This window comes from Dipodomys spectabilis, unplaced genomic scaffold, assembly GCF_019054845.1.
Source record: "Dipodomys spectabilis isolate Male_0828 unplaced genomic scaffold, ASM1905484v1 ptg000001l, whole genome shotgun sequence".
In the NCBI taxonomy this organism is placed as follows: Eukaryota; Metazoa; Chordata; class Mammalia; order Rodentia; family Heteromyidae; genus Dipodomys; species Dipodomys spectabilis.
The window spans coordinates 33,779,649-33,804,674 of NW_024870678.1; the positions used below are offsets into that span (position 1 = coordinate 33,779,649).

Consider the following 25,026-nt stretch of genomic DNA (forward strand, 5'->3'; position numbering starts at 1 on the left):
ATAGTGAGAATATATTTTATCATTTCTAAATACTTGGCAAAGAGTTTCAATCATGATAATCGTGTGTGTGTGTGTTTGTGTGTGTGTGTGTGTGCGCGCACCAATATTAGTGCTGTCCTTTGGAGTTTTTTTTTCCTTTTTCTTCTTTTTTCTCCAGGCTGGTGCTCTACTGCTTAAGCAACACCTCTCTTGGTTTTTTTGTTTGTTCGTTGCAAGTAGTGTTACTAGACTATATATGTGATCCTACTGGGGCTTGAACTTAGGGCCTACGACCTGCCCCTTGGCTAGGGCTAGGGCTCTTCTACTTGAGCCATGCCTCCACTTCCAGCTTTTCTGTTGACTAATTGGAGAAAAGACTCTTGACTTTTCTGTTCTGGCGGGCTTTGAACTGTGAGCCTCACATCTGAGCCTGCTGCATAGCTAGGGTTTCAAGCATGAGCCACAGGCACCGGGCTTGTTTTGTGGTTTTTGAAAACATCCTTCCTCACCCACTCCACTACTGTCAAGGCTCAGTGTTGGGAACCCTTGGGAGGTTCTACTTATCTAACCTAATCTAAGATATTTAGGTTGCTCTAAATTTTCACTGTGACTAATATCTCTGAAAAGAAGCAGCATTTAAATAGACCAAGACAGGAGAAAAATCCAATTCAATTATGCAAAAGAATGGCTAGCAGTCAACAGAGGGAGCCTCAGAGCCATTAAAGAGTGCAAAGGAGGAGCTACTGCTTTTCTGGGGTGAGCTGCTCAGGAAGACAGAAGCAGAAAGGGAATGAAATCCCTTTAGCAAGTTCCTCTTGTTTAACAGCCTCTGTTGCTCCCTCCACATCCTCCTCTATGCAGGGTCTGCTGTGGCAACCTTGCCCTGAGAGATGGGAACCCTGCTCATCGGAGGAACCCCAGCGAAGCAGGACTTGAGAGCAGGAAGTCCTCTGGGTTTCCATTTCTTTGCGCTCTAGGGTGACTATCAATAATCACAGACATGGGTTGTTTTGTTTATTAGGTCAGATTATTGTCTGGAGGAAACTGCTCTGCTGCTTAGAGTAGATCTAGAGTACAGTAGATCTAGAGTTCAAATATTCATGTGTGAGCTTGAACTTGTTAAAAAAAATGAAAGAAGAAGGTATTAGTGACTTATTGTTTTCTTCTATTTACTTAATTTAGTTATTTATTCATTTGTGTGTGCATGCACATGTGTATGTCATTACTGGAGCTAAGCACAGTCATTTAGATTTTTTGCTCAAAGCTAGAGCTCTACCACTTGAGCCACAGTTCCACTTCTGGCTTTTTGCTAGTTAGTTCCCTCAAATCTCAGCCTCCCAGAGAAGCTAAGAGTACAGGTGTGAGCCACCAGTGCCTGGCTTAGTGACCTTTTAAGACACCACAGAAATGTAGAAATGCTTCCTGGAGAACTTAAGAGACTTCCAGCCTAGCTGGCATGAAGCCACTGCACAGCCTTGTCCATTTACCTCAGGAGAATCAGACATCTGAAATCCCATGGAGTGCTAGGTGACGCAAATGTCAACAACAAAAAGCCAGGGAAACTGTTACATAACTGCACCCTGAGGTAGTGAGGACGAAGCAGGTGTCAAGTGATCTGTGGCTGGTGTTTAACTCTCCACAGGGAAGACAGATCATCACACAGATGACAATATGCAATGTTTAAAATATTCTGAGATTGTAGGGCTGGGAAGGTGGCTCAGTGGAAGAGTGCTTGTCTCACATGCATGAGGCCCTGGGTTCCATTCCTCAGCACCACATAAGCAGAAAAAGCCAGAAGTGGTGCTGTGGCTCAAGTGGTAGGGATCTAGGCTGAGCTGAAGAGCTGAAGGACAGTGCCCAGGCCCAGAGTTCAGCCTCTACAACCAACAACAACAAAAAACCTGTAATAGTCTTACATAGAAATCTTGTAATAGTCTTACATAGAAATGCAGAAACTATTCTATTGGTGCTTTTGTCTAGATGTGTGTGTGTGTTTGTGCATGCATATGTGCGTGCATGTGTGCGTATGTATGTGTGTGGATGTGGGTGTGATTTCACTCATTGAGTAGATAGAAACTGGACAGCAAGTGAGAGACCTGCCTAGTAGATGATTTAAATTATAGGACAGAAATGGTCAAGATTAGTCTTGGAGAAAAAAAAAGAAATCCCAGAGGACCAACTGCCCTGCATTACACACACAGTACTGGCTGGGGAGGAGAAAGGAGGGAGGGAGAGGGGGAAGAGGAGGAAGATGAGGAGAGAGAAAGTGGGAGGAGAAGGGGGAGGAGGGAGAAGGGGGAGGGAAGAGGGAGCAGGGAAGACAGGGAGGACAGACAGAGGGGAAAGGGAGGGGAAAGGAGGAGGGTGGGAGGGGAAAGAAGAGGATGGAGGAGATGGAGGAGGGAGGGAGAAGGAGAAGAGGAAGAAGATGGAGGGGGAGTGGAAGAGGAAGGGAGGGAAGGAACAGGGAAGAGGGAGTCAGTCTTACTGGATTCATGGGATGAGCTCTGTGGAAACACAGGCCCAGGCTGCTTCCTTCTACAGTCTTGGTAAATGTTCGAAAGAAGGACAGACATCCTCATTTTAAAGCAGCTCCCAAGGTAACTTTTCTTCCTTCCCTACTCTGCACCCAAAAAAGACTTCCAGGGACAACCTCCTAAAGTAGCCACAGAGTAAGCCAGGAGTTGCTCTCTTAGCAGACTAGGAAATCCCAGATAAGTTCTAAACACACATATTCATTCAATCCTTCTCTTAGGAGAGATCATGAGCTTTTGCTTACTATTTCATAGGATTCCATTATAAAGAAACATCCTATGAACAGGTTTAGTTATTTGGAAAAAGGCTACTCGTAATCCCAAAAAAATCACTTTTACTAAAAAAATAGTAATATAATCTCATTTATCATCTATCTTTTATGGTAGCTTAAAAACCCCATTAATGTGAAAGCTCTTCATCCTTTTATCAGAAAAAAGTCCCAAAAATGATGTGGGTAATAAATAGATCTAAACAAAGAGAGCCACGGGTCATCACTACAATTCTCCAAAGGTACAAAAATAGGCCCAAATGGGAGCTTTAGGTCTGAGACAGCTGCAATCAGCCTTTCATCTGTCAACTCATATTATCATTAAGGTTTGACACTGAGGCGACCCTGAGTGTCCTGTGCACTTCAACAACGCTGAGGGGACTAGGAAATAGCAGAGGCCCAATGGGTCAGTCTAGAGGGGGCCCTCTCTCCTGGACAGTGGTCCCCTGGAAACAGTCATCCAGAATGAAGCAAAAGATTCAGCAAATCTAAGTTAACTCAATTATATTAGAGATAGATACATAGACAGATTTATAGACAGAAATACCTTCTTTGATCTTGAATCCATTTGTTTGCTAGTTTGAACTTACATTGCAATATATAAAAGCATGCTTTAGTTAAGTGGCGGTATAAGAACCAATTTGCCCCTAAACAAGTAGTTCTCATTACCAGTAACTTTGTAAAATGGTGTTTATTTGAATGAAAATGCCCTCTAAAGGGATATCCATAAAACATCTCAGATCACAGCAAAACATATAAATTAAGAAACTCAGGGGGAAAAAATACCATCTGCTGTGATTTTCCATAGTCAAAGCATGCCATCAACTTGTATCTGTTAGACTGCTTGAGTATGGCAACCAAAAGGCAAAAACCATTATTCTTGCAATAATTACAAATGTGATTTCTCTTAAATAACAACAAAACCCTCACAAGCGTCTATGTATTCCAAAAGTATTGCTTTTCCTTGACAAACAAAGAAGACCTCCCTTGTTAGCTCCCTCTTTGCAAGTACAAGATAATAGTCAGGTTCTTTTTGTTATGCTCCTGTCTTTTCTCATCTGTCTGTCACTCCTTGCTATTATAAACTCATTTTCCCCAGTTAACCTGAAGGAGAGAGAATGCACCTGACTTCCATTTCCAGCCCAACTCTCCCTCTGCTCTCTAGATTCGGGATACCCACTGCTATGGACAACCTCATTCATCCTTTCAAACAGATCTCACATCCTAAGTTATTCATAATGTCAAGTTCCCAACTGGATATCATCCTCACCAACTTCACACTCAGATCTAGAGTTTGTGAGTGCCAGTCTTCAGGATTATCCACCATATTTTGTCATAGCCGGTTGGTCTTTGGTTTTCTTCAGATTCAATACTATGGATATGACCAACCACTGATCAAAAATGCCCAACAATGCTACTAACATAAAACATGCACAGAAGGTACTTGATGACTGTATCAGTATGGAGCATCTATAGGCCTGTTTCTAATCATTATTCCCTAAGCAATGAAGTGTAACCACTAATTCTATATCATGCATATTTTATTAAAGCCTGTAAGGACTTAAATGTGCATAGGTTATATGTAAACAGTATTCTATTTTGTATAAGCAACTTGAGTATTTGGTTCCTAAGACCAGTTCTCTTAGCTACTGATGGATGATTGTACTAGGATTTATGTGTTTATTCTATCTTTTCTGCAAACCTTCAAACTCTTAGAGTTAACCCACCCACCTCAGTAACTTCTTTTTACCAAGATTTTAGATGAGGGAAATATTTATATTATTCACATCTTTCTCTATTGTATTTAGTCGGATCCTGAAGAGGCAGACGTGGGTGCAAAGAAGATTCTTTGTCTGGCACACCCACCCTGCCCAGAGTAAAGCTGATATTCCTTCCACACAGGAAATCTGTGAGTTATACTATTTTGTCATGGAATGTGAACCACAGGGAAACCGGTTGTCAAATTTGAGAAGGGATGGCAGAGTATCATACAAAAAGTATATCGGTCTATGAAAAAAGAAACACTACCCAGGAGTCCAGGGTGACCTCACATCCACAGGCAGCCAAACGTGGTTTGCATGGCCCAATGGGATACAACTAGAAAACAGGAATGAACTGAGACCCAAAGAGCTGGAGGTATGGATCTGAGATCATGCTAACTTTAGGAATCATTTCCAACATAGCCTACAAATCTATTAAATCTTCAGAGAATTTCTTTGTCATTACACAACTCTCAACTGACAGAACCAGATGATTTTCCAATTATGGAAATCCACAGTAGGTTCATTTTAAAACATCATTCCTTGTTGTTATACATGTCTTGCTTATGGCCATGCTTCCTTCCACTGGCCATTAATGTCTGTATTCTCTTGTACCTAAAAGAATCTTCTTAAAAAATTCTAACACTCCATTTTCTCAGACTCTCTTGATCTCCTCCAATCAGAATGTCATCCTCACTGTTCCAGTGAAAACACTCTAATTAGTGCCATACCTCTGTGTCACCACATTACACAAATCAGCCTCTCACAGCTCTCTTTCCATGGCTTCTCAGAGCATAGGTATTCCAAGTTTCACCCTCATTCTTAAAATTCCATTCACCTGGGTGCCACATGGCCTCCTCCCTGGTTTCTTATACCCTATTGCTACTTCTGTTCTATCCACTGCCATCTCCTCTCCCTTCACTGAACTACAATACTGAGAAGAGATGAGTGAGAAAGTACCACTTCCTTCTCCACTGATCATCTTCCTCCAGTAGAACAACAACAATGTTGTTCCCAAGGATTTACATTTGCTGTTTGTTTGCCTTGGGGATTCCTCCCCTCCCCTCTATTTCCAGGTTTCGTTCTTTTTATTCAGGTCTCCGATTGAATATCAGCTTTTAAATATGCCTCCGCTGGCCACTCCATCTCAAGTAGTAAGTCAAGTTTATCTAACAGTTGGTAAATGAATAAATGAGCAATCTATATATTTTTTTAAAATTATAATACCTAAAAATTCTACCACTAACTATTCCAAACAGCCTTGCCAGAAACTATATATCCTTTCCCAAATTTAGAAACATTGGAACAGAAAGCTGTCAACAGAGCAAGAAATGGAGTTGCTCTACATCTGCCCCTAGAGAAGATGCTAAAAAAAAAAAAAGAAGTCACAAAGTGTGAGTGATACCAGCTAACCAGCACCCAACAAGCTTCAACAAGCACCCAACTTCAAACCACAGCTGTCTCTCCAAATGAAGCCTGACCCACTCTGAAAGTCTACACTTTGACACTTCAAAAATCTTACATCCCAGGTAGCTCATTGGAGACTTTGACTTTCTGCTTGCTTATACATAGGAATGAGACAAAGCCAGAGGCTGACTTTCCTAATCTGGGCCACTGAAGTGGAGAGCCAGTGCCCAGGATGATCCAACAAGTTTCTTCAATCTTCCTTAGTTTCCTCTCCCAGAAGAGTAAGTCCGGCCCTGAGTATGACCTTTAAAAACAAAATGCTCCCTTCTGATTTCTGTTCCCTGGTTAGAACTTCATTAGAGAAGAATGCACAATGGTATGCACCTAAAGACTAATTTTGTATGATAAGGTATTTAAAATTAATTTTCTCATTTAAAAAATAGTATCATTACAGACTTTTGGTTTGGGGTTGGGGGTTGTTATTTTAGTTTTGGTTTGGTTTGGTGTCTTTTGGCTGGTTGTAGAGCTGCTTGTTGGCTCAAGGCTAGACTACCACATTGAGCCAGGGCTCCACTTCTGTTTCTCGGGTGGTTAATTGGATATAAGAGTCTCACAAGGACTTTTCTGTCCAGGTTGGCTTCAAAATGTGGTCCTCAGGTCTCAGCTTCCTGAATAGCTAGGAATACAGGTGTGAGCCACCAGCACCCAGCTTTCCTTATAGTTTTAACTTGAGCTAGCAACGGAAGGTAATAAAACAATAAATTCAAAAATGCTAAAAGCATATCTGTACTTCTTACTTTTCACTCCAGTTGGTGACTGGAAGTGGTAACAGGTTATGCTCAAGATGGATGTTATTATTCATAAGCAGAAGGAAAGATGAAGAAAGAAGAGTATGATTTTATGGGACTATTCCACTTCTTATTAACTATGATTCATACAAAGCAACCATTTTAAAAAGTAGCTGGAAATAAATGTTACGGTTCCCTTCTGGTTGACTATAAAAGCTTGAGGACAACTGAGCACCATCGACTGTCTCATTTAATGAGCATTTGGTTTATCTCAGAAGGCTCAGAAAGGCTCAGAAGAAAGCACAAGCACAAACTGCCCGTTCTTTGCACAGGAACACAAGGGTTTTGGCATGCCTGAGGAAAATATGGGCACCTCATTGTGGACAAAATAAAACTAAATAAAACCTCCTGCCTTCTTTTTAGTTCGTAGGTATTTCTTTAATGACGTGGAGCACTTTTGTGAAACTGAATAGGAGCATGCAATTGATCTGGGACGTTTAAGATATTTTACTAACTCGACAGACACTGAAGTTTTAGCATTATGAAGCATGTTCAGCATATGTAAAGAAATATATTTTAAAACACTGGGTAAAGATGGATCACATCGCAACTAAAATTTCCTCGTACTGCCCTTTCTGCTTCTAACTCTTTACCTTAAGAAAGCACTCTTGTCTACTTGAACAAGTGCAGAATAAATGGTCAGATTGGATTTAACTTAGTAGTCCAGATACTCGTCCTGCTCAGAATGGGTGAGCGTCAACGCCGGAGCTCATAAGGGCTTATCCAATTTTAGAGTCTCTATATAAAGGGAAAACAATGGTATGGACCGAATTCCTCCTTTTGTTTCATTATGAATATCCATAAGGGGGAGAAATGATCGCGAAGCCGGTGCTTAAACCAGATGCAGGGGCTTACACCTATAATCCCAGCTACATAGCACAACAGGAGGGAAGACTATAGTTCAAGGCCAGCCTGGACAAAAGTTAGTCAGACCCCCATCTCCAAATAAGCTTGTTAACATACGTAGGTGGGAGGAGTAGATAGGATCAGGGTTAAAGGACAGATTCTATTTTTTAAAGAAAAGTAATTAAGGAATAAAAGCAGCAAGGATGTAACTAAAGTGGTGGCCCCCTTGTCCACGGCCAAGTGCAAGGCCCTTTCCAACGCCCTGTACCACCAAAATAAGAAAGGAAATGCATAAACATGTAGCATGACATTACAGTCAAGTGGAAAGTGGTTTTTCTTCTGTAGGGAAAAAAAAAACAAACTGCTTCTTTCTATATAGAAACAATATTATCATCACTTGCTTATTATAGAATAATGATTCATTTATACGTGAATCATTATTCTGTAATAATAGCAGGGCTAAAGGTATGACTCAAGTGGAAGAGCCCCGGCCAAGCAAGCAAGCCTAGCAATTAAGAGACCCTGAGTTCAAACCTTAGTGCCACAAAAAAAATAGTATTAAGCAGCCAGAAACTCTCTTAAGAAAGCATCTCATTTGTAAACTGTGAGAAGGGCCAACATGACCATGACTCATTACTTTAACAACTATTAACCACCCACTCCTAAGCTGGCTCTTCTGTGGCAGGAAGAAAATCAAAGAAGGCTGAGCATCAGTGTCTTATCAATATTCATCCAATATTTCACTAACTTATAAATATTCATCCAGAGTTTTTGATCTGGCAGATAATGCAGTGGCCTACCAGAGCATTCTATTACATAATTAATAGATCTATTTTAATCCGGCTCTTCCTGCCTACCAATCCAGATGTTTTGCCGTTCTGCTCCAATGTCACATAGAGAAACAGAACAATGGCAAATCCAAGTGATGTCATCCTCTTTCGTAAGAGGTCGGAGGCCTCTTCGGAGTCTCCCATAATAATCACATCATAGATGGAGACAAACATCTGGATTTAATTTTCACACCCTTCATGGGAGATAAGTGAACCAACACAGTCCAGACAAATTTACTGATTTAAAAGAAAAGTGTTTTCAGTAATAACAAAATATCACAGGAGGGACAGTGATCCTTGTAAAGCTTTTTCAAGCAGTACACGTAACTGCTTCTGAGCATCCCCCTGTCCTCTGAGGTCCTCGCAGAACTCAGTGGTTAATAAGGGCAATGCCAAGGCTGCTCTCCAAGGGGCTTGACATACAAGGACTTTCCATGCAGTCCTATCTTCCTAGTTTCTATTTACTTTATAGCACTGGGTTATCACCACCTACAAGGCTTTCCAGAGCCCCTCCTCTTCCCTCCCTGGCCATGCTGAGTAATACTATATTAGTAATGCTATCAGATCAAAGAACTAAAAATGTCTTTAGTCCCAAAGGAACACAGACAAAAGAACAATGATGGTTCTTAAAATTAATGCTCTGGCTATTCTTTATCTATGGCTGCCAGATACATCTATGTGTTTCCTCTTAATTTTCAGATAAAGATAAGAAAACTATAAAAAAAAGAAAAGAAAAAGCTCCATGAAGCTTGGTTAATTCCTTTCATAAGAATTTCCAAACTCTGACATACTATTAAATTAGCTTATAATAATAATCAATGGTAAGATTAAAACCCAGTGGCCAGGTTTGCTTTAGCCCTCTATTCAAAGTTATTGTAATTTGCATGTCTCTGTCTTCTACTGTCCACTTACCCTACGAATGCAGTGGTGAATATGAGTTCCTGTATGTGTCCTGGGGCACCATGGTCTGGTGAGGTGCAGCAAATCAGCAAGTATTAAATATAAGGGATAATAATCTGGTGGGTGAATGGCAGAAGAAGTAGTTAGGTGAACCAGAGCTACTCCAAGAGTACTATGTGGGTTGGGCCAAAGATAATACTAGAGACTGGAGATATTCATTAATTTATTTGAAATGTCTCTTTTAGTACCCGAAAAGCCAGCAACATTCAAGGAGTAGGGGACTGACCGCTTCATGCAAGCGGTCACACAGAGCAACAAAGATGAACAGTTTCACACTGGAGATGACAAACAAGACCCACTGGAAGAGAGACTACCAGGACCCCATGTCCCCCTGCCCCCCAGCTAAGAAAACACTGAGACCCTGGGCAAAACTCATCACTTCATTTCCTTATAGACACCACAGTCAAACATGTACCTTACAGACAAAGACTTTTTAATGCGACTAGTAACTAGTGATAATTACATACAAGACAATTTCTCTAGAGCAAAAACAAACTATACAACTTTTGTTTTAGTGTTTCTTTTATCTTATAGGAAGAAGTAAATGCAGGATTTTAGAACTAGATGTGTCAGGGTAGAAGCTATCTATGGTAATTGAGCAACAGGAAGGATGGGTGGCTGGCAATTGGTGCCAAAACAGAAATAAGTTGATTTCCTGGAAATCTGCCCCTTTATGTTTCTTCCAGGTCCCCACAATCTTTTAGTTCCATGCTCTGGGCTCAGATTCCCTTTCTTCTTAACTTGCCTCAGGCCGTCTAAATTCTTCTGGAGATCCAAAGGAATGAATAGACGGGAAGCAATTGGGGTTACTGGAGGGAAATGTTCCTTTTAATGGCTCTTTATTTCGCAAAGAAAAAAAAAGATATAATCTGAAAAGTTCTCAGCAGTTCAGAAAATGAATGTGTGCATCTAAAGTTTAAAAGCTCTTAATTAAGTACAGCTTCAGTAAGAAAAAAAATAACAATCTACTAAGGAACTCAACTTGCAGTGAGAGTAGGAACAAATAGCTTCTATCTTTTCTTGATGGAATTCATGCTACGATGTTTTCCCCCCATGCCTTCAGTCTGGCTTAAAGTTGTAAGCTTACAACCAGATAATTTGGAAAGATCACCTTCCAAATGTAGGAAAACAACAGAAAGAACTGGAAATGAGAATATATTGTTGCGCCGAGCTTGTCTGAAGCAAGAACCCTTGTTCATTCAAGTGAGCATAGGGTATATGAAAATGATATCACATCCAGCTAGGAAGCAGACGTTCATATCAGAAGCACAAACAAGAGGTTCAGCAGAGTTAGATGCCTGAGAACATGAAGACAAGAATTCACTGATTGTCTTGAGATAGTATTTACAGATGCTGATGACATGAATCTAATCAATAGTCGACCTAGCACAGGCTTAATTTAATTAAAGTGAGGTTGGCTTGTCTGGGCATGCATCCACAACCATGGGTAAATGAATACATTTTAGATAAAACAAGAGCAAAGAAGCAAAGGTTGAGTATGGTCATCAATGCAATAGACACGTCTGGTAGGGAAAAGGAAGCAAACTGAAGACCACACAGGGTAGGGTTCAGAAGATGAGGAAGCTGAGCAGGCCTCACTTTCACATGGGAAAAAGACAGCAGGAGGGGCTGAATAGCGATGGGAATAAAGTGGAATTCATAACTGTGACTAAAACGTGAGGCCTTCATTAATGTGATCCACATCGTTTATGTCCATATGCGAAGATGGAACAGTAAAACTTGGTAAGATCGGTTTGGGAAAGGGAGAGGAGGATGAGGACGGAGGGAAGGAGGGATTCTGCCCAAGGTACAATGTATGCATGTATGGACATGTTAAAATGAAATCCTCAATGCTAATAAAAATGTAAAAATATAAACACTTAGTTAAAAAATTTTTTTTTCTTGGAGCGATATGTGTTCGTTAGGGTAATGCGTCACTTTCAGAGTAAATGAAATAAGCAGAGACTGCAATTCAAAGAGAACATATTTTCCCCAAACCAAAGTCCAAACGTTAAGTTCAGGAAAATAATCCATTGGTCATTCCTAAATGTCTTAGCCAAGGAACAAGAGCTGCGTTTCCCCAGGCGAAGGCAGAGCAGGTTGGCACCAACAACCTGTGGTATAAATACCCCAGCAGACACAAGGTGGGGAAGGAAGTGAGCAGCCTTCCCCTCCGTGCCCACAGTCTGTGGCCTGGCAGGACAGGCCGCGAAGGAGAAGCCAGTGTGTCATCCACAACCCCGAGGCCATCTGGAGTGCGGCGGGTCCCAGAGCTCATTGGCAGTTCTGTCAGAACCCGGCCTAGTTCCTAAAACCTGGCAGGAGAGCTGAAGTGAGTTCGGGCCAGCACTCAAGCCAAGAAAGCACATCAGTGGCCAGAGAGACTTTAGTGGGGGGGGGGGGGGCGGGGGCTGCCAGGCAGGAGACCAGGAGGGAACCCCCCCACCACAGCAATTTTCCAAGAGCCACATGGTGTTACAGTCTCACCAACTCCAAGTCCCTAAGGATAGGAACACAGGGGTCAGATCCCTTAGCTTGAAGTGGATCTGGAATCTGGGGTATGATCACTGCATATGGGTTACAGGAAAGGGAAGTCTTTGGATGCCCATGGTGATTAAGGTTATAAACAAAGATCAATCACACAGACACAAAGAAATCATCAGAAAAAGGTTTCCAAAGAAAAAGTCTGTTTCATCAATAGGTAGGCCAATAGTTAATACTGACTAGCTCAAGCAACAAACAAGGAGTAATCAGAAACTATCAAGAAATTGTTCTGCTTTTTTCAATACTGGGGTTTAAACCCAAGGCCTTTAACTTACCAGACAGATGCTCTACCTCTCCAGTAATACCTCCAATCCCCTTTCATAATTTTTTCAACACGGTCTCTCTTTTCCCAGTCTGGACTCTACTACAATTCTCTTTTATATGCTGTCCATAGAGCTGGGGTGAAAGGGTTGAAAGAGGTCTTGCCGAATTCTGAGAGAGAGACTTGCTGTATCGCTCAATCTTGTCTCAAATGAACACAGGCTTAAATGATCATCTAGATTGCTGAGGAGTAACAACAGGCAAGTACTATGACGCTCAGCTTCGAAGAGTTATAAATATTTTGTGAAGATTTTTTTGTGGCATGCTAGAACTTAGGGCCTGGGTACTGTTGAGGTATATATATACACACACACACACACACATATATATGTATATATATATATATATATATATATATATAATTTTATTCATTTATTTATTTTGCTCAAGGCTGGCACTACTTGAGCCACAGTTCCACTTCTGGCTTTTTGGTGGTTAAATGGAGATAACGGTCTCACAGACTTTCCTGCCCAGGCTGGCTTTAAACCTTACTCAGATCTCAGCCTCCTGAGTAACTAGGATTACAGAAGTAAGCCATCAGCATCCTGTAGTAATGACCATTTATCACTCCACCATTCTAAAATTGTGTTATCTCATCTTCAAAATAAGAACAAATTATGAACTATGTTTCATGTTGTCATGAAATCATTTTTTATTTAATTAATACAAGAAACTAAAGCTCCAAAATATATCAGGAATGACATTCCTTCTGTGTTTTTGCTTGTCCATTACGATGGGATTAGAAATTCCTATCTTTGTAAAGGGATCATTTTATCATGCTATGTATTCACAGAAAACATTTATAAAAATCAAGCAAAAGTTGTTAAAGAGTGCATTATAATCATTTGCTATTAGGTTAATAGATTATGTATAGATGCCTACCTACAATCACTATGTCAAAGCATTACAATATCAGAACACAAAAGAGAACTCAAGATATCTCCTGAGAACCACAAATTTGGCAATGCTTTCTAAACGCAATGTCTTCACACCTACAGACCAGCAAGTGCCTGAGCAATGCACTCTTCAGGTATATTTCACAGCCTCCTGACCCAGGTGAAGTCAAGAAACAGATATTTTCAACACATCTTTTTATTTGCATCACATCACGTGTGAACCTAACTCCAGTGATACTAATTACAGAGACAGAGAAATTAAATGGATGTAATTAGTATGGAACATCCAGAAATAAGAGCAGTAATTGCTGGTTTCTCATGATTATTCAGTATGGTCTGAAAGTCTTTGGTGGGAAGTGGAACATTAAAACAATACTCAAAACAAATGTCAAGAAAGATACGAGCAAGGTTCAAGGTACTGAAGACCAGGAATTCATTTGGATGGCAAGGAATAAGTGACAGGTGTGTAGGTTTCCAGGTGTCCATTTCATCCATGTGCTCAGGGCTAGTTCTGACCTTTGCCATAGGTTGCTGAAATGAGAAAGCGCATCTCCTCACCTCTTTTTTACACAAGATGGACTCACTACCCAATTCTTATTGACCTTCCTTTCTTTTTTTTCTTTTTTTTGGGGGGGGGGGAGGGGTCCGGTTGTGGGGCCTTAACTCTGGGCCTGGGCGCTGTCCCTCAGCTCTTCAGCTCAAGGCTAGCGCTCTACCACTTGAGCCACAGCGCCACTTCCAGCTTTTTTCTTTTTGCTTATGTGGTGCTGAGGAATCGAACCCAGGGCCTCAGGCAAGCAAGGCAAGTGCTCTACCACTGAGCCACCTTCCCAGCCCCTGACCTTCCTTTCTTAATTCTATTATTCCTCCAGAGACTCTGATGTTCCAGTCCACTGAGCTACTGGCAAGTCACAAACATTCGATAAGATGAAATAATCTGAGCATTTTCAGAAAAGTAAAGGAGACAAAACGTAGATTATTAATAGGCAATTAGTGTGATTCTTGGCAAAAGGAACTCTAGGGCTCACAGAATGGAAGAATCAAACACAGCAAATGCAAGCACAAACCACCACAAGACAAATCCTAAAAATATCTTCCTCTCAAGTCTTTGGACAAATCAACAGAATAAAAGAATCCAGGGACAGAAGGGACACAAATATCCTTTGAAGGCCGTTGGACACGTCTGAAGAAAAAGAAAGCAAACAAGGTGGAGTGATTGTATAATGCAAGGTGAAGGATTTTCACTTGGGTGGAGACCTCTGTTTACTAAACACAGGAGATTAATATCAGTAGAGGAAGGAATTGTTTGTTTTTAATCCAAGAGTTCATTGGGAACAATGAAAACAGAAGAACATAATGTTACCACAGAAACTCACTTTAAAAGCAATCTACATCCAAAGAATTTATAGTCCTATGAATAACTTGATGTTCAATTAGCTTGGAGTAGATACTCAACTTCTTTTCCATTTCACTTATTTCTATTCATTTATTTGAGAACAAACCATTTGCCTATCCTCAGAGGTATGTGTTGGGGGGGGGGTGGACATTCTTCTATAGTAACTTCTCCACTATTTAAAACAAATGAATGAATAATGATTGATTTGAAACTATGATTAATAATGGATTAAACTATGGAGTATCATTCAAACACAAGGAAATAGGTATTTGGATATTCAGGTGTATCAAAGCAAAATTTTTAGAAAGTTTAATATCCTCATCAGTTCCAAGAAAGAAGTATAACCTTATACTAGAGTATGGAAATTTTTGTGGTTATTAACTCTCCTAAGTCATTAACTCTCATATGGAATTTAAGACAGGAATTTTAGAGTACTGACTTTTTGTCTGTTTATAGGTTTCTGTTGCCTTCAATTATACATGACGGGAACTCTGCACAAAGGCATCTGTGGTGCCATCTTGCCTCATACAGAGGGCAAGCCAAGGCCCTGGGGCCAGCGCCCACACAGGAAGGATGGCCTAGCCACCAGCACAGAGACTGAATCTTGTCGCCCAGGCAAACATGGTGGAGTCAATTTAGCTTCCGAAGTCTTAGGTTCAGTACCAGGAGTCTTAGGTTCAGTACCACGGCAATCTTGAAGGAGAGGAAATTTCAGAGGACAATGCTTTCAGTAATCTGTACAAACATGATATCACAGCTTCACTGGTCTCTCCTTGAAACGGAGTCTTACAGATGCTTCACTGACCAATGAGCAAGGCAAAGAAAACTGTATGGGAAGAATCTAGGAAAGTGCTTTCAAGGAGTACAAGGGGAGATCTATGAGGGGAGATGGCTCACGAGGAAAGAAAGCAGGAGAGAGGTCACCGTCGCACGCAGGAGTTCAAAGGGCCACCAGCAGGAGCACCAGTTGGGACAACTCTCAGCTCCTATCATAGTCCCAAACCCCATAAGGAGAGATCCTGATGAGACCCAGGTTGGAGACATTTTCCCCTGAGGTTTCACTCCTGCATGGATAAGCTCTCCAGAAAGCCCAGAATCATACTGAAGAAATTCTCAAGGAACTGCTGTTCTCCAATTAACCTCCAACAGTCTTGCAAGTCCTTCTGGGCCATGCTCGGTCAGAGCCATTCTTCACTCATTCAGCCATTAAATTTCAGCCATGTTTACTTGCTCCTACCCCTGATAACTACATTCAAAATACACACAGTCCTTCATGTGCTACACATGTAAACATTCACCACATAAAGCACAGTTGACCACAACCTCTTTAATCTCATTTCCACGGCTTTTAGACCTTCCTTCTCTCTTCTTCCCCTTTTTATCCCCCACCCCAACCCCTGGATTGCTTAGAGCATCTAGCCTGATTTGCTGGACCTTCTTCCTTCTCCAGTCCTTATAATGTTGAACGCTCCACTTCCCAGACTCCTTTCGTTTCTACCTGTCCTGATTCTCCAAGTGATCCTGAAGACGCCACAGCTCTCAATACTACCACTGTCAGTGATTCTCTAGCTATTTCTTCTCTCTCCCTATCTACAGATACATCTACACAACTCCTTTCTGATACCTACCATGGTGTCCAAAATAAGTTCCTGCTTGGTTTGTTTGTTTTTTTTCCCTCATCTGTTTCCAACTACCTTCCCTTATTACAGAATAGAAAGTGACAATACCAGCTTTCATACATCACATCTAACGCATCACCCAATTATTTGGTCATTCTTTCAAAATACACACAGAATGTCATCTGCTCTCTACCCACCCATGCTGTTAAATGGCTGTCTTTGACATTAAAATTAGCCTTGCCCCTGGCTTCCCAGATTCTCCCATCAAACATAAATGTGATATTTCCATTGTAGTATATTTACTCAACAGGTATTCATGAAGCACCCACATGATGATATTCACTGTGCTAGATGGCGCAAAGGGACCAGCTCCTGTTAACAAGATTTATATTCTCTGGCTGAGTGCATTAGGCACATACATGGAACATAATTCAAAGAAACAAAGGCATCCTTACCACAATGGAGTGATAAAGCACTAGAAAAATTTAAAGGAGGGGAGAAATCTTTTACATCCTATTGATGATTAAGCCTTCCCTGAGGATTTGTATGTAGGTCAGGCTTTGAAGATCAGTCAAGTTTTAGGAAGACTGAATTAAGCTTATTAGTGAGGATGCTCTAGGGGAAGACAGAGAATCTTCAAAGCATGGCTACTGGTAATGTTGTTGCCTGGTTAAAATATGGAGGTGTGGAAGGAAGCATAAAGATGGTGTTGGAATTAGAGAAGCCAAAAATTGGCTGAGAATTCAAATGAGAGGTCAAGGAAATAATGTTGTTACATATATTTAATGTTACTAACAAGATTAAAGTTGTATGCTAAAAAGAATTAATGTGGAGGCAATATGATCTGTACTGATGGTTGAACTATTTGTAAGTTCTGGGACACTCTTACTTTTAGAGACCTGACACAAAATATATCAGGTGCTATTAAACGGACCCACACTCACTCATGCAAGATTCATTGGCACCTAGAAGTTTTGGATAAACTCGATTTGTATTTGACTCGCTGGCATATTTCTAGCATTTGTAAAGGCATGTTATTTTTTCTTTAGCCCTTTCTTTTTTCTATTTGCTAGCCAATATTTTGTAGGTCAGTGAAGGGCCCTGGGGCCTAGGCACTTTCTCCATGTAGCAGGATGAAACAGATCCACACACAGAAAGGCACAAATGCCAACCCCATGATTACAGGGACACATATAAGTAATATGGACACACAAAAATATACCCCAAGCCGAGGAAGTGTGTTGAGAGCATTATACTCACAAAATCAACAATCACATCTGAGAGGCAATATAATCAGCCATCCAAGCAAGGTATATGTTCTTAAAGAAATCTTTATGGTCAAAACCCACTTTCATTAAAAACAAAGTTTAGATAATTTCTAAAGAGAGATAAGGTAAAGTAAATGGTTTCTTTCTTTGCTTTTACATGTCTTGACTAATTCTATCTTAAGTTCATTATAGGATCATGATTTATTCATTTATTCATTAAATATTTATTTGACTATGATGTTCCAAAATACAGATAAATGACTCTTCTGCCCGTTTAAATTTAAGATGCTGTCATACAACAGTCATATAAAAATAGTGAAAGAGGAGAGAGAGAAAACCCAAAGGAGAATTATCAGACTAAATATAATAACTGGGTTTTTAGAATGTTTTGTGGTTTTATAAGAAGTTCATTAGGTTAGAGAAATAAAGCACTCTAAGCACTGTAAGATTTATAATTTTCACAAAAGGACAAGCCTTTCTTTTCAAAAGCTATGCTTAAACCTAGTGATTAAATTGTGAGAAAATTGTATTTTCATGATTCATTTTCATGTTATTCTACTTTTTAGTCAGTTGTTTTGTTAGATCGAGGCTTTCTTTTACAGTGCAAAAGTCTTAGGGAAAATAGTTTAAACTACCCAGAAATGATTTTTATTACCCATTTATTTTTTCAAGAGGCCATGATTATCATGTAAATTTCATGGGTATATTTCCAATGGTGAAATGTTTCTCTCTTTTGCTCTCTTTGAAACTATTCACAAGGTTTAAATGCCAAACTTTAACAATGCAGAGAATGCTACTTTTGCAAAAAATTAAACTAGTCTCCATGGCACTTCAGCATGCTTATTTGCTTTTCTAGAATTTACCACTTGTTCTAAAAGGTTGCATTGATGTCACCCAATCATAAAATAACCACTCCTAAAATAAAAATCAGCCTTGATCTATTCATCTAAAGATTCATAATGTCTCATATATAACCTTCGTGTAAAAAAAGTTGGTAAAAGTTAGTTGGCCAATAATGCATGTTCTCTCTGATATGTGGAGGTTAGACCTAAAATGTACTGGGATAGGCCAAATTACACAGGATTTTAGACACTCAAATATAGTGGAATCAAAAGAAGATACTCTTAGGAGAGAATTGCAAAGGTGCAATGCCTAAGCGCCTCTTCATACTTATATAAAATAATATACATACTGAACCAAACTCCAAGATAGGGAGACAAACGACTTTTTTCCTGATGGTTCTGTCTTCTTTACCTTACATATGGTATGTACATGTGTATATCTTCAGGAGGGTGGGGGGAGACACAGAACTCAGGGAAAAAAAGTGAAAAAAAGTGCAGCAGTGGAACACACTGAACACTGAAGTGAATTATACAACTCGTGGGTGGAGATGGGAGAGAGGGCCTGGGAGAGAATGTGGGAACAGAAGACACTGTACGAAAGGAAATGTGCTCATTATGACTAATGTAAATTTAATCCCCCTATACATCACCTCTATAATAACAATAAAGTTTTTAAGGTCAGCTGATATTCTTCAGTTAATGTTACCCAAGAGCACTAGCGCTGGGTGCCAGTGGCTCACGCCTGTCATCCTAGTTACTCAGGAAGCTGAGATCTGAGGATCGCGGCTCAAAGACAGCTCAGACAGGAAAGTCCATGAAACTCTTATCTCCAATAAACCACCAGAAAACCAGAAATGGCACTGAGGCTCACGTGCTCACCTTGAGCTGAAGAGCTGAGGGACAGCGCCTAGGCCCAGAGTTCAAGCCCCACAACTGACAAAAAAAAAAAAAAAAAGAGGGAGAACTAGAAAAAAACACAAAGAACATTGAAAAGAGTCACTACTTTTTTTTTTTTAACTGCAGACAGAGTTGAGATATTTATTTTCTTAGATATGACCTTACTTGAAAAATGACTCCATAAACTATCTGATATAGATGCATATATATACATACACACACACACACACACACACACACACACACACACACACACACACACACACACACACACGTTATCCATTTAACATTTCAATGCCCAATATTATACTGTTTTCCTGTATTTGCTTTTGAGCTTCTATTGAAATTGTGTAAAGTTACAGAAACATTCATTATTCTTAGCAGCAAATGAAACTCCGCATTGCAGTCTGGCTGCTCATTCATAATTCAGGATCCCAGCCTAAAACACTATGTTCAAACAAGCACAAATATTGGCACAGGTGAAATTCAGAACTGCTACAGTAGCAGCAAAATCATGTAGCAATCTGTGTGCCTGCCCTGGGAATCAAAATTTAAAGCAGAAAACAAAAGTCCACAGTGATAGCTTTAGACAAAATAAGCCACAGAGGAAAGCCAAGTTGCCATTAATAAAAGCTCCCTATTAGTTATTTATGGCTTTGAAAAGACAACAAAACCCGAGGGTCAGAAAAAAAACTACAATAACATTCATTATTGTCGAAACAAGCAAAGTGAAAGAGATTCCAGAAGAATGTTCTCAGGGATTTGAATGTTGAATATATCGTCTGGCTCTATTTAAGCTAATAAGAATTCATGTTTCCTCAAATAAATGTCCATCTGTCTTAATTATCTGGCTAATAAGGCCAGTCCTCCATTGATTTGCACCTTGGTCCCTTGTTTGGAGGCTCTGTAGCAGGTGAGCAGAGCATCTAGCCTCCCTTGATAGATGACCTGCCTTCTCTCCGTGGAAGGCGAGGCCCCCTGGCTGCACAGCATCTGGAAGGAAATGGAATGAGACAGCTTTCTGCATCAGCACTATTAACCCACAGGCCCATTTGTTAACTTGCACTTCCTGCCATCTCACGTCGCTTCCATCCATGTGGCAACCTGAAGCAATGCAGCTCTTACATTTGGCCACCAACAGCCACAGAGTCACAGACACTTTCAGAGGTTGAAGGCTCAGCATTCTCACTTAGTCAGACATCCTTCTGATGTGTGATAACTTTCCTCGAGAAAGTTGAGTTGTTTTGTTAGATAATAAAACGACAAGTTCCACACCGCATAGAATGCATAACGCTATTAACATTCTCTGTCCTCCCCCCAGTCCAGAAAACTAGAAAACTGTACAAGAAAAGTTTTCATCAAGTGATCAGGCACTGCCTTCTCCTCTAAAGTCCTTCTCCTCGTAGAATAATTCACCAGGTCAGAGCAGGTAGAGTTTGTAAGGCACTTTAAGTTTATTATCTCACTAAGCTGCGCACTGCAGTCCTGTCAGGGTCTCCACAGGTGCCGTTTATATTTAGCAACCGAGGTGCTTAGATGCACGGGTGTTATACTGAGGACGGAATGGCCTGAACTGAGTGGGGCATGGGAATGAGGGCTCCAGACGTTTTCAAGAAAAAAAATCACACTTCTCCATCTAGTAAACAACCAAACAGAACACTACAGACATATCAGAACCCTTCAGTCTCTTCTCATATTGTAAGTACAACTACCCAAGAGGCAGACATCAGGAGGATCACAGTTCCAAGGGAGCCCAGGCAAAAAATTTGGTGAGAACCTCATGTCAATCAATATCCTGGCAGGTGATTATGACCACAGGCTTAAAAGACTCCAACAAAAAGCTCATAGATCTGACAAAAACTTTCAACACAATACAGGACATATAAAATCAGTAGCTTTTCTGATAACTATTCTTAGAAAGAACTCAAGAAACTATCCTATTCAAAAGAACCTCAAGAAAACATAAAACAGAAATAAATCTGATCAAGGAGGTAAAAGACCTCTACAGTGAAAATGATAAAAACAAGGAAGAAAGAAACTGAAGAAGTACTAAAAGATAGACATCTTACACTCACTAATATTGCAAAAATAGTTAATTTGCTGAAAACAACCTACAGATTCAATGCAATCCCCACCAAAATTCTGATGGCAGGATTCACCATCCTAGATAAGCAATGGTAAAATCATGCACAGGCATAGAAGACCCTAACTAGCCAAAACAATCCTGAACAATCACCAGTGATACCTGATTTGAAATTATATGACAGAGCCACAGAAATAAAAGCAGCAGAGCCTTGGCACAAAAACAGACATGTAGACCAATGAAATAGAAGACCCAAAAATGAACCCATGCAGCTATAGCCATCTTATTCTTCATATAAGTGGCAAGAACAGACCCTGGAGGAAAGACATTATCATAACTAAATGGTGCTGAGAAAACTGGATATCCACATACAGAAAATGAAACTTAGAACCATGTCTTTTACCCTGAACAGAACTAAACTGTAAATGTATCAAAAGCAGCCAGACACTGATGGCTCAAACCTGTAATCCTAGCTATTTAGGAGGCTGAAATCTGAGGATCACAGTTCAAAACCAGCCCTGGCAGAAAAATTCATGACATTTATCTCCAATGAACTGCTCAGAAAAAGTAAGGAAGTAGAGCTGTGGTTCAAGTGGTAGAGCACTAGCCTTGAGAAAAAGAAGCTCAGGGACAGCACCTAGGTCCTGACAAACAAACAAACAAAAATTAACAAAAGCCCTAAGATCTAAAACACTGAGACAGCCAGATTAAAATATAGGAAAAATATTTCAAGATATAGGTTTAGATGACTTTCTGGAAATAATAGCAAACTTTGGCAAAGGAGCCTATATCAAATTAAAAAGTTTCTGCACATAATGTGTACAGAAACAGTTCCAAGACTGAAGAGCCAGCCAACATGATGGGAGAAAACTCTTGCCAATGTTTATCTGACTGGAAATTAATATCTAAAATACATAAAGAACTCTCAAATTGAACAACAAAAGACAAAGCAATACACAACAGTAGACAGGTCTAAAAAGACAGCAAATATGCACCTAAGAAATACATGATTAATGTTCAACAATTTAGCTGTCAGGGAAATATAAATCAAAATGAAGTTGAGATTCCATTTCACTCCAGTCAGAATGACTTTCATCCAGAAAACAAACAACAACAAATGTTAGCAAGGATGTAGGGAGAGAGATTTGTGTTCCAGCCATACCCCTCCTGGGTACAAGTATATACCCAAAGAAATCTACCACCTAAAATAGAGATACTTGCACATTGCTTATGCACAATAAATTATCCAGAATAACCAAATGATGGTATCAATCTAGGGACACATCAACAAACAAAGAGATAAAGAAATTACAGTGTAGGGCTGGGAAGGTGGCTCAGTGGTAGAGCGCTTGCCTTGCATGCCTGAGGCCCTGGGTTTGATTCCTCAGCACCACATAAACAAAAAGAAAAAAAGCCGGAAGTGGCACTGTGGCTCAAGCGTTAGAGCACTAGCCTTGAGCTGAAGAGCTGAGGGACAGCGCCCAGGCCCAGAGTTCAGGCCCCACGATTGGACCCCCCCCCCAAAAAAAAAAAGAAATTACAGTGTATATGCACAGTTGCATGTTATTCTACCACAAAGATGAACAAAGTTATGTCATTTGCAAGGAAACAAATAGAAGATACAACTCAACAAGAGAATTACCACATTTTTTTTCTCGTATATGGAACCTACCTCATTTTTTTCTTTTTTTTAAGATATGGAAAAAGAAGACATGAGAGAAAGAAGAAAGGACACCAGCATGAAATAGGATGAGGACAAGAGAGAGAAACAGGGGACAAATGCACTATATGCATGCATAAAAAGGTCATGGTGTGCTGGGTGCTGGCGGCTCACGCCTGTCATCCTAGCTACTCAGGAGGCTGAGATCTGAGGATCTCAGTTCAAAGCCAGCCTGGGCAGGAAAGTCTGTGAGACTTTTATCTCCAATCAACCACCAGAAAACCGGAAGTGGCACTATGGCTCAAATAGTAGAGTGCTAGCCTTCAACTGAAGAGCTGAGGGACAGCGCCCAGAGTTCAAGCCCCACGACCAGAAAAAGAAAATGTCATGATGCCACAGTTCATTTTGCATAATTAATCTATACTAAATGCACTTCCTGTAGTCCTCTGTAATCACTCTCCACCCATTTCCCCAAGCTACCTATGGTTTGCTTTCTGTCCCTAGAGATTCAATTTCCTAGGAATGTTACAGAAACAGACTCATACAATAAAAAAAAATGGACTCATGTCTATAAAATAGTCATCATTGTCTTATTTTCCCATCTTACTTCAAGAATGATTCGCTGAAATTTACCACCACACACGCTGTAGGCAAATAAGGTGTGATCACAGCAGATCAAGATGATAACTGGACACAAAACCACAGCGACCACTTGCTGGAGATGACAAACATGTCTCACTATTTTAAGCTCTTCAGGAAAACATCTGAGTGAAAGCACCCTTGATTGGGAAAGCCTATATCCTCATGCGTATATTCTAAGCACTGGAGAAGGGTCATCGAGGCAACATCCTTCTATCTACATAATCGTATCTATAGTAGATGGTTATTTTTAGAATTCAAGGGCCATACATATGTGACTCGAGGCCTTCATATAGCAGCGGCTCCATCTCCCTGTTAATTGCCTCCTAGATGACATGTTAGTGAAAGCGTACCAGTTAGGGCTGTGGTCCATTAACCATTCATGACACATCCTTGCCTCTTTCAGAGGCTCTTCTGCCTCATTTTGCTAATAAATAAAATACAATAAAATTCTAGCTATTGAAGGGTATCCAGTTAAGGAAGGTCTTCTGAAATCACTTTGTTTTTTGTTGTTATTGGTCGTGGGGCTTGAACTCTGGGCCTGGGCCTGTCCCTGAGCTCTTCCGCTCAAGGCGAGCGCTCTACCACTTGAGCCACAGAGCCACTTCCAGTTCTTTGAGTGGTTTGTGGGAGATAAAAGTCTCACAGACTTTCCTGCCAGGGCTGGCTTTCAACCGCAATCCTCAGATCTCAGCCTCCTAGGTAGCTAGGATGACAGGCGTGAGCCACCGGTGCCCAGCTCTGAATTTACTTTGATGACCCAGTCAAATGTCTGTCCAGGAGGGCCACTCTAACCCTGTCAGGACACTGTTAGTGCTGTCGCGTCTCATGGCCATCACCGAAGGCCAGAACCATGACATTTGCCAGCAACCCTGCATCCCCAAGTGGACAGCGGATGCTCAGCCCGATGTTCCTAACACAGATTCAAAACCACGAAGCGCTCCGCGTTTGTCTTTCTACTTAACCCAGAGAAGACAGCAGGGACTTACTGGGAAGCCAAAGCACAAGCCATCCCGTCTAGCCTTTTGTGCTCTTTGCTACAGTTTCATGAAACTGAAAACTAAACTTCCAAGGCAATGACACGTACTCTGAGTCAACCTGGTGCTTGAACCTTCAGAGGGGCGTAAAGCCCAACTGCCAGGCCAGCTCCTTACCTTGAAGCCTCTGCATCACGTTGGCGATGTCCCGGGGGGACCTTGAGGTGGCTCTGGAGGTCGCCATGCTTGTTCATGGAGCCAGAAACCAACACCAAGCGAAGCCCGCTGGGCCAGTGCAGGGTCACGCCACTCCCGAAACCATGGGTGGACTTTCTAGATCTGCCCAGATACAGTGAACCTCAGGCACTTGCAGAGGTCAGCGAGGAAACAGCACTCCCGAGGACTGACCTGCTTCCTTCCTCTTCTGAGACAGTCTTCTTACCCAGAAACC

At 40.8% G+C, this 25,026-nt stretch overlaps 1 protein-coding gene across 1 annotated transcript in view; it reads right to left on the bottom strand.

The window, feature by feature from the left end:
• Syne1 (spectrin repeat containing nuclear envelope protein 1) overlaps positions 1-24,810 on the bottom strand; it is a 385,765-nt gene extending 360,955 nt beyond the window's left edge. The window contains exon 1 of the mRNA XM_042700560.1: positions 24,753-24,810. Within this exon, the coding sequence (XP_042556494.1) occupies positions 24,753-24,768 (16 nt within the window). The 5' untranslated portion in view covers positions 24,769-24,810. The remainder of the gene's footprint in view (positions 1-24,752) is intronic.
• Between the last annotated feature and the right edge of the window lie 216 nt (positions 24,811-25,026).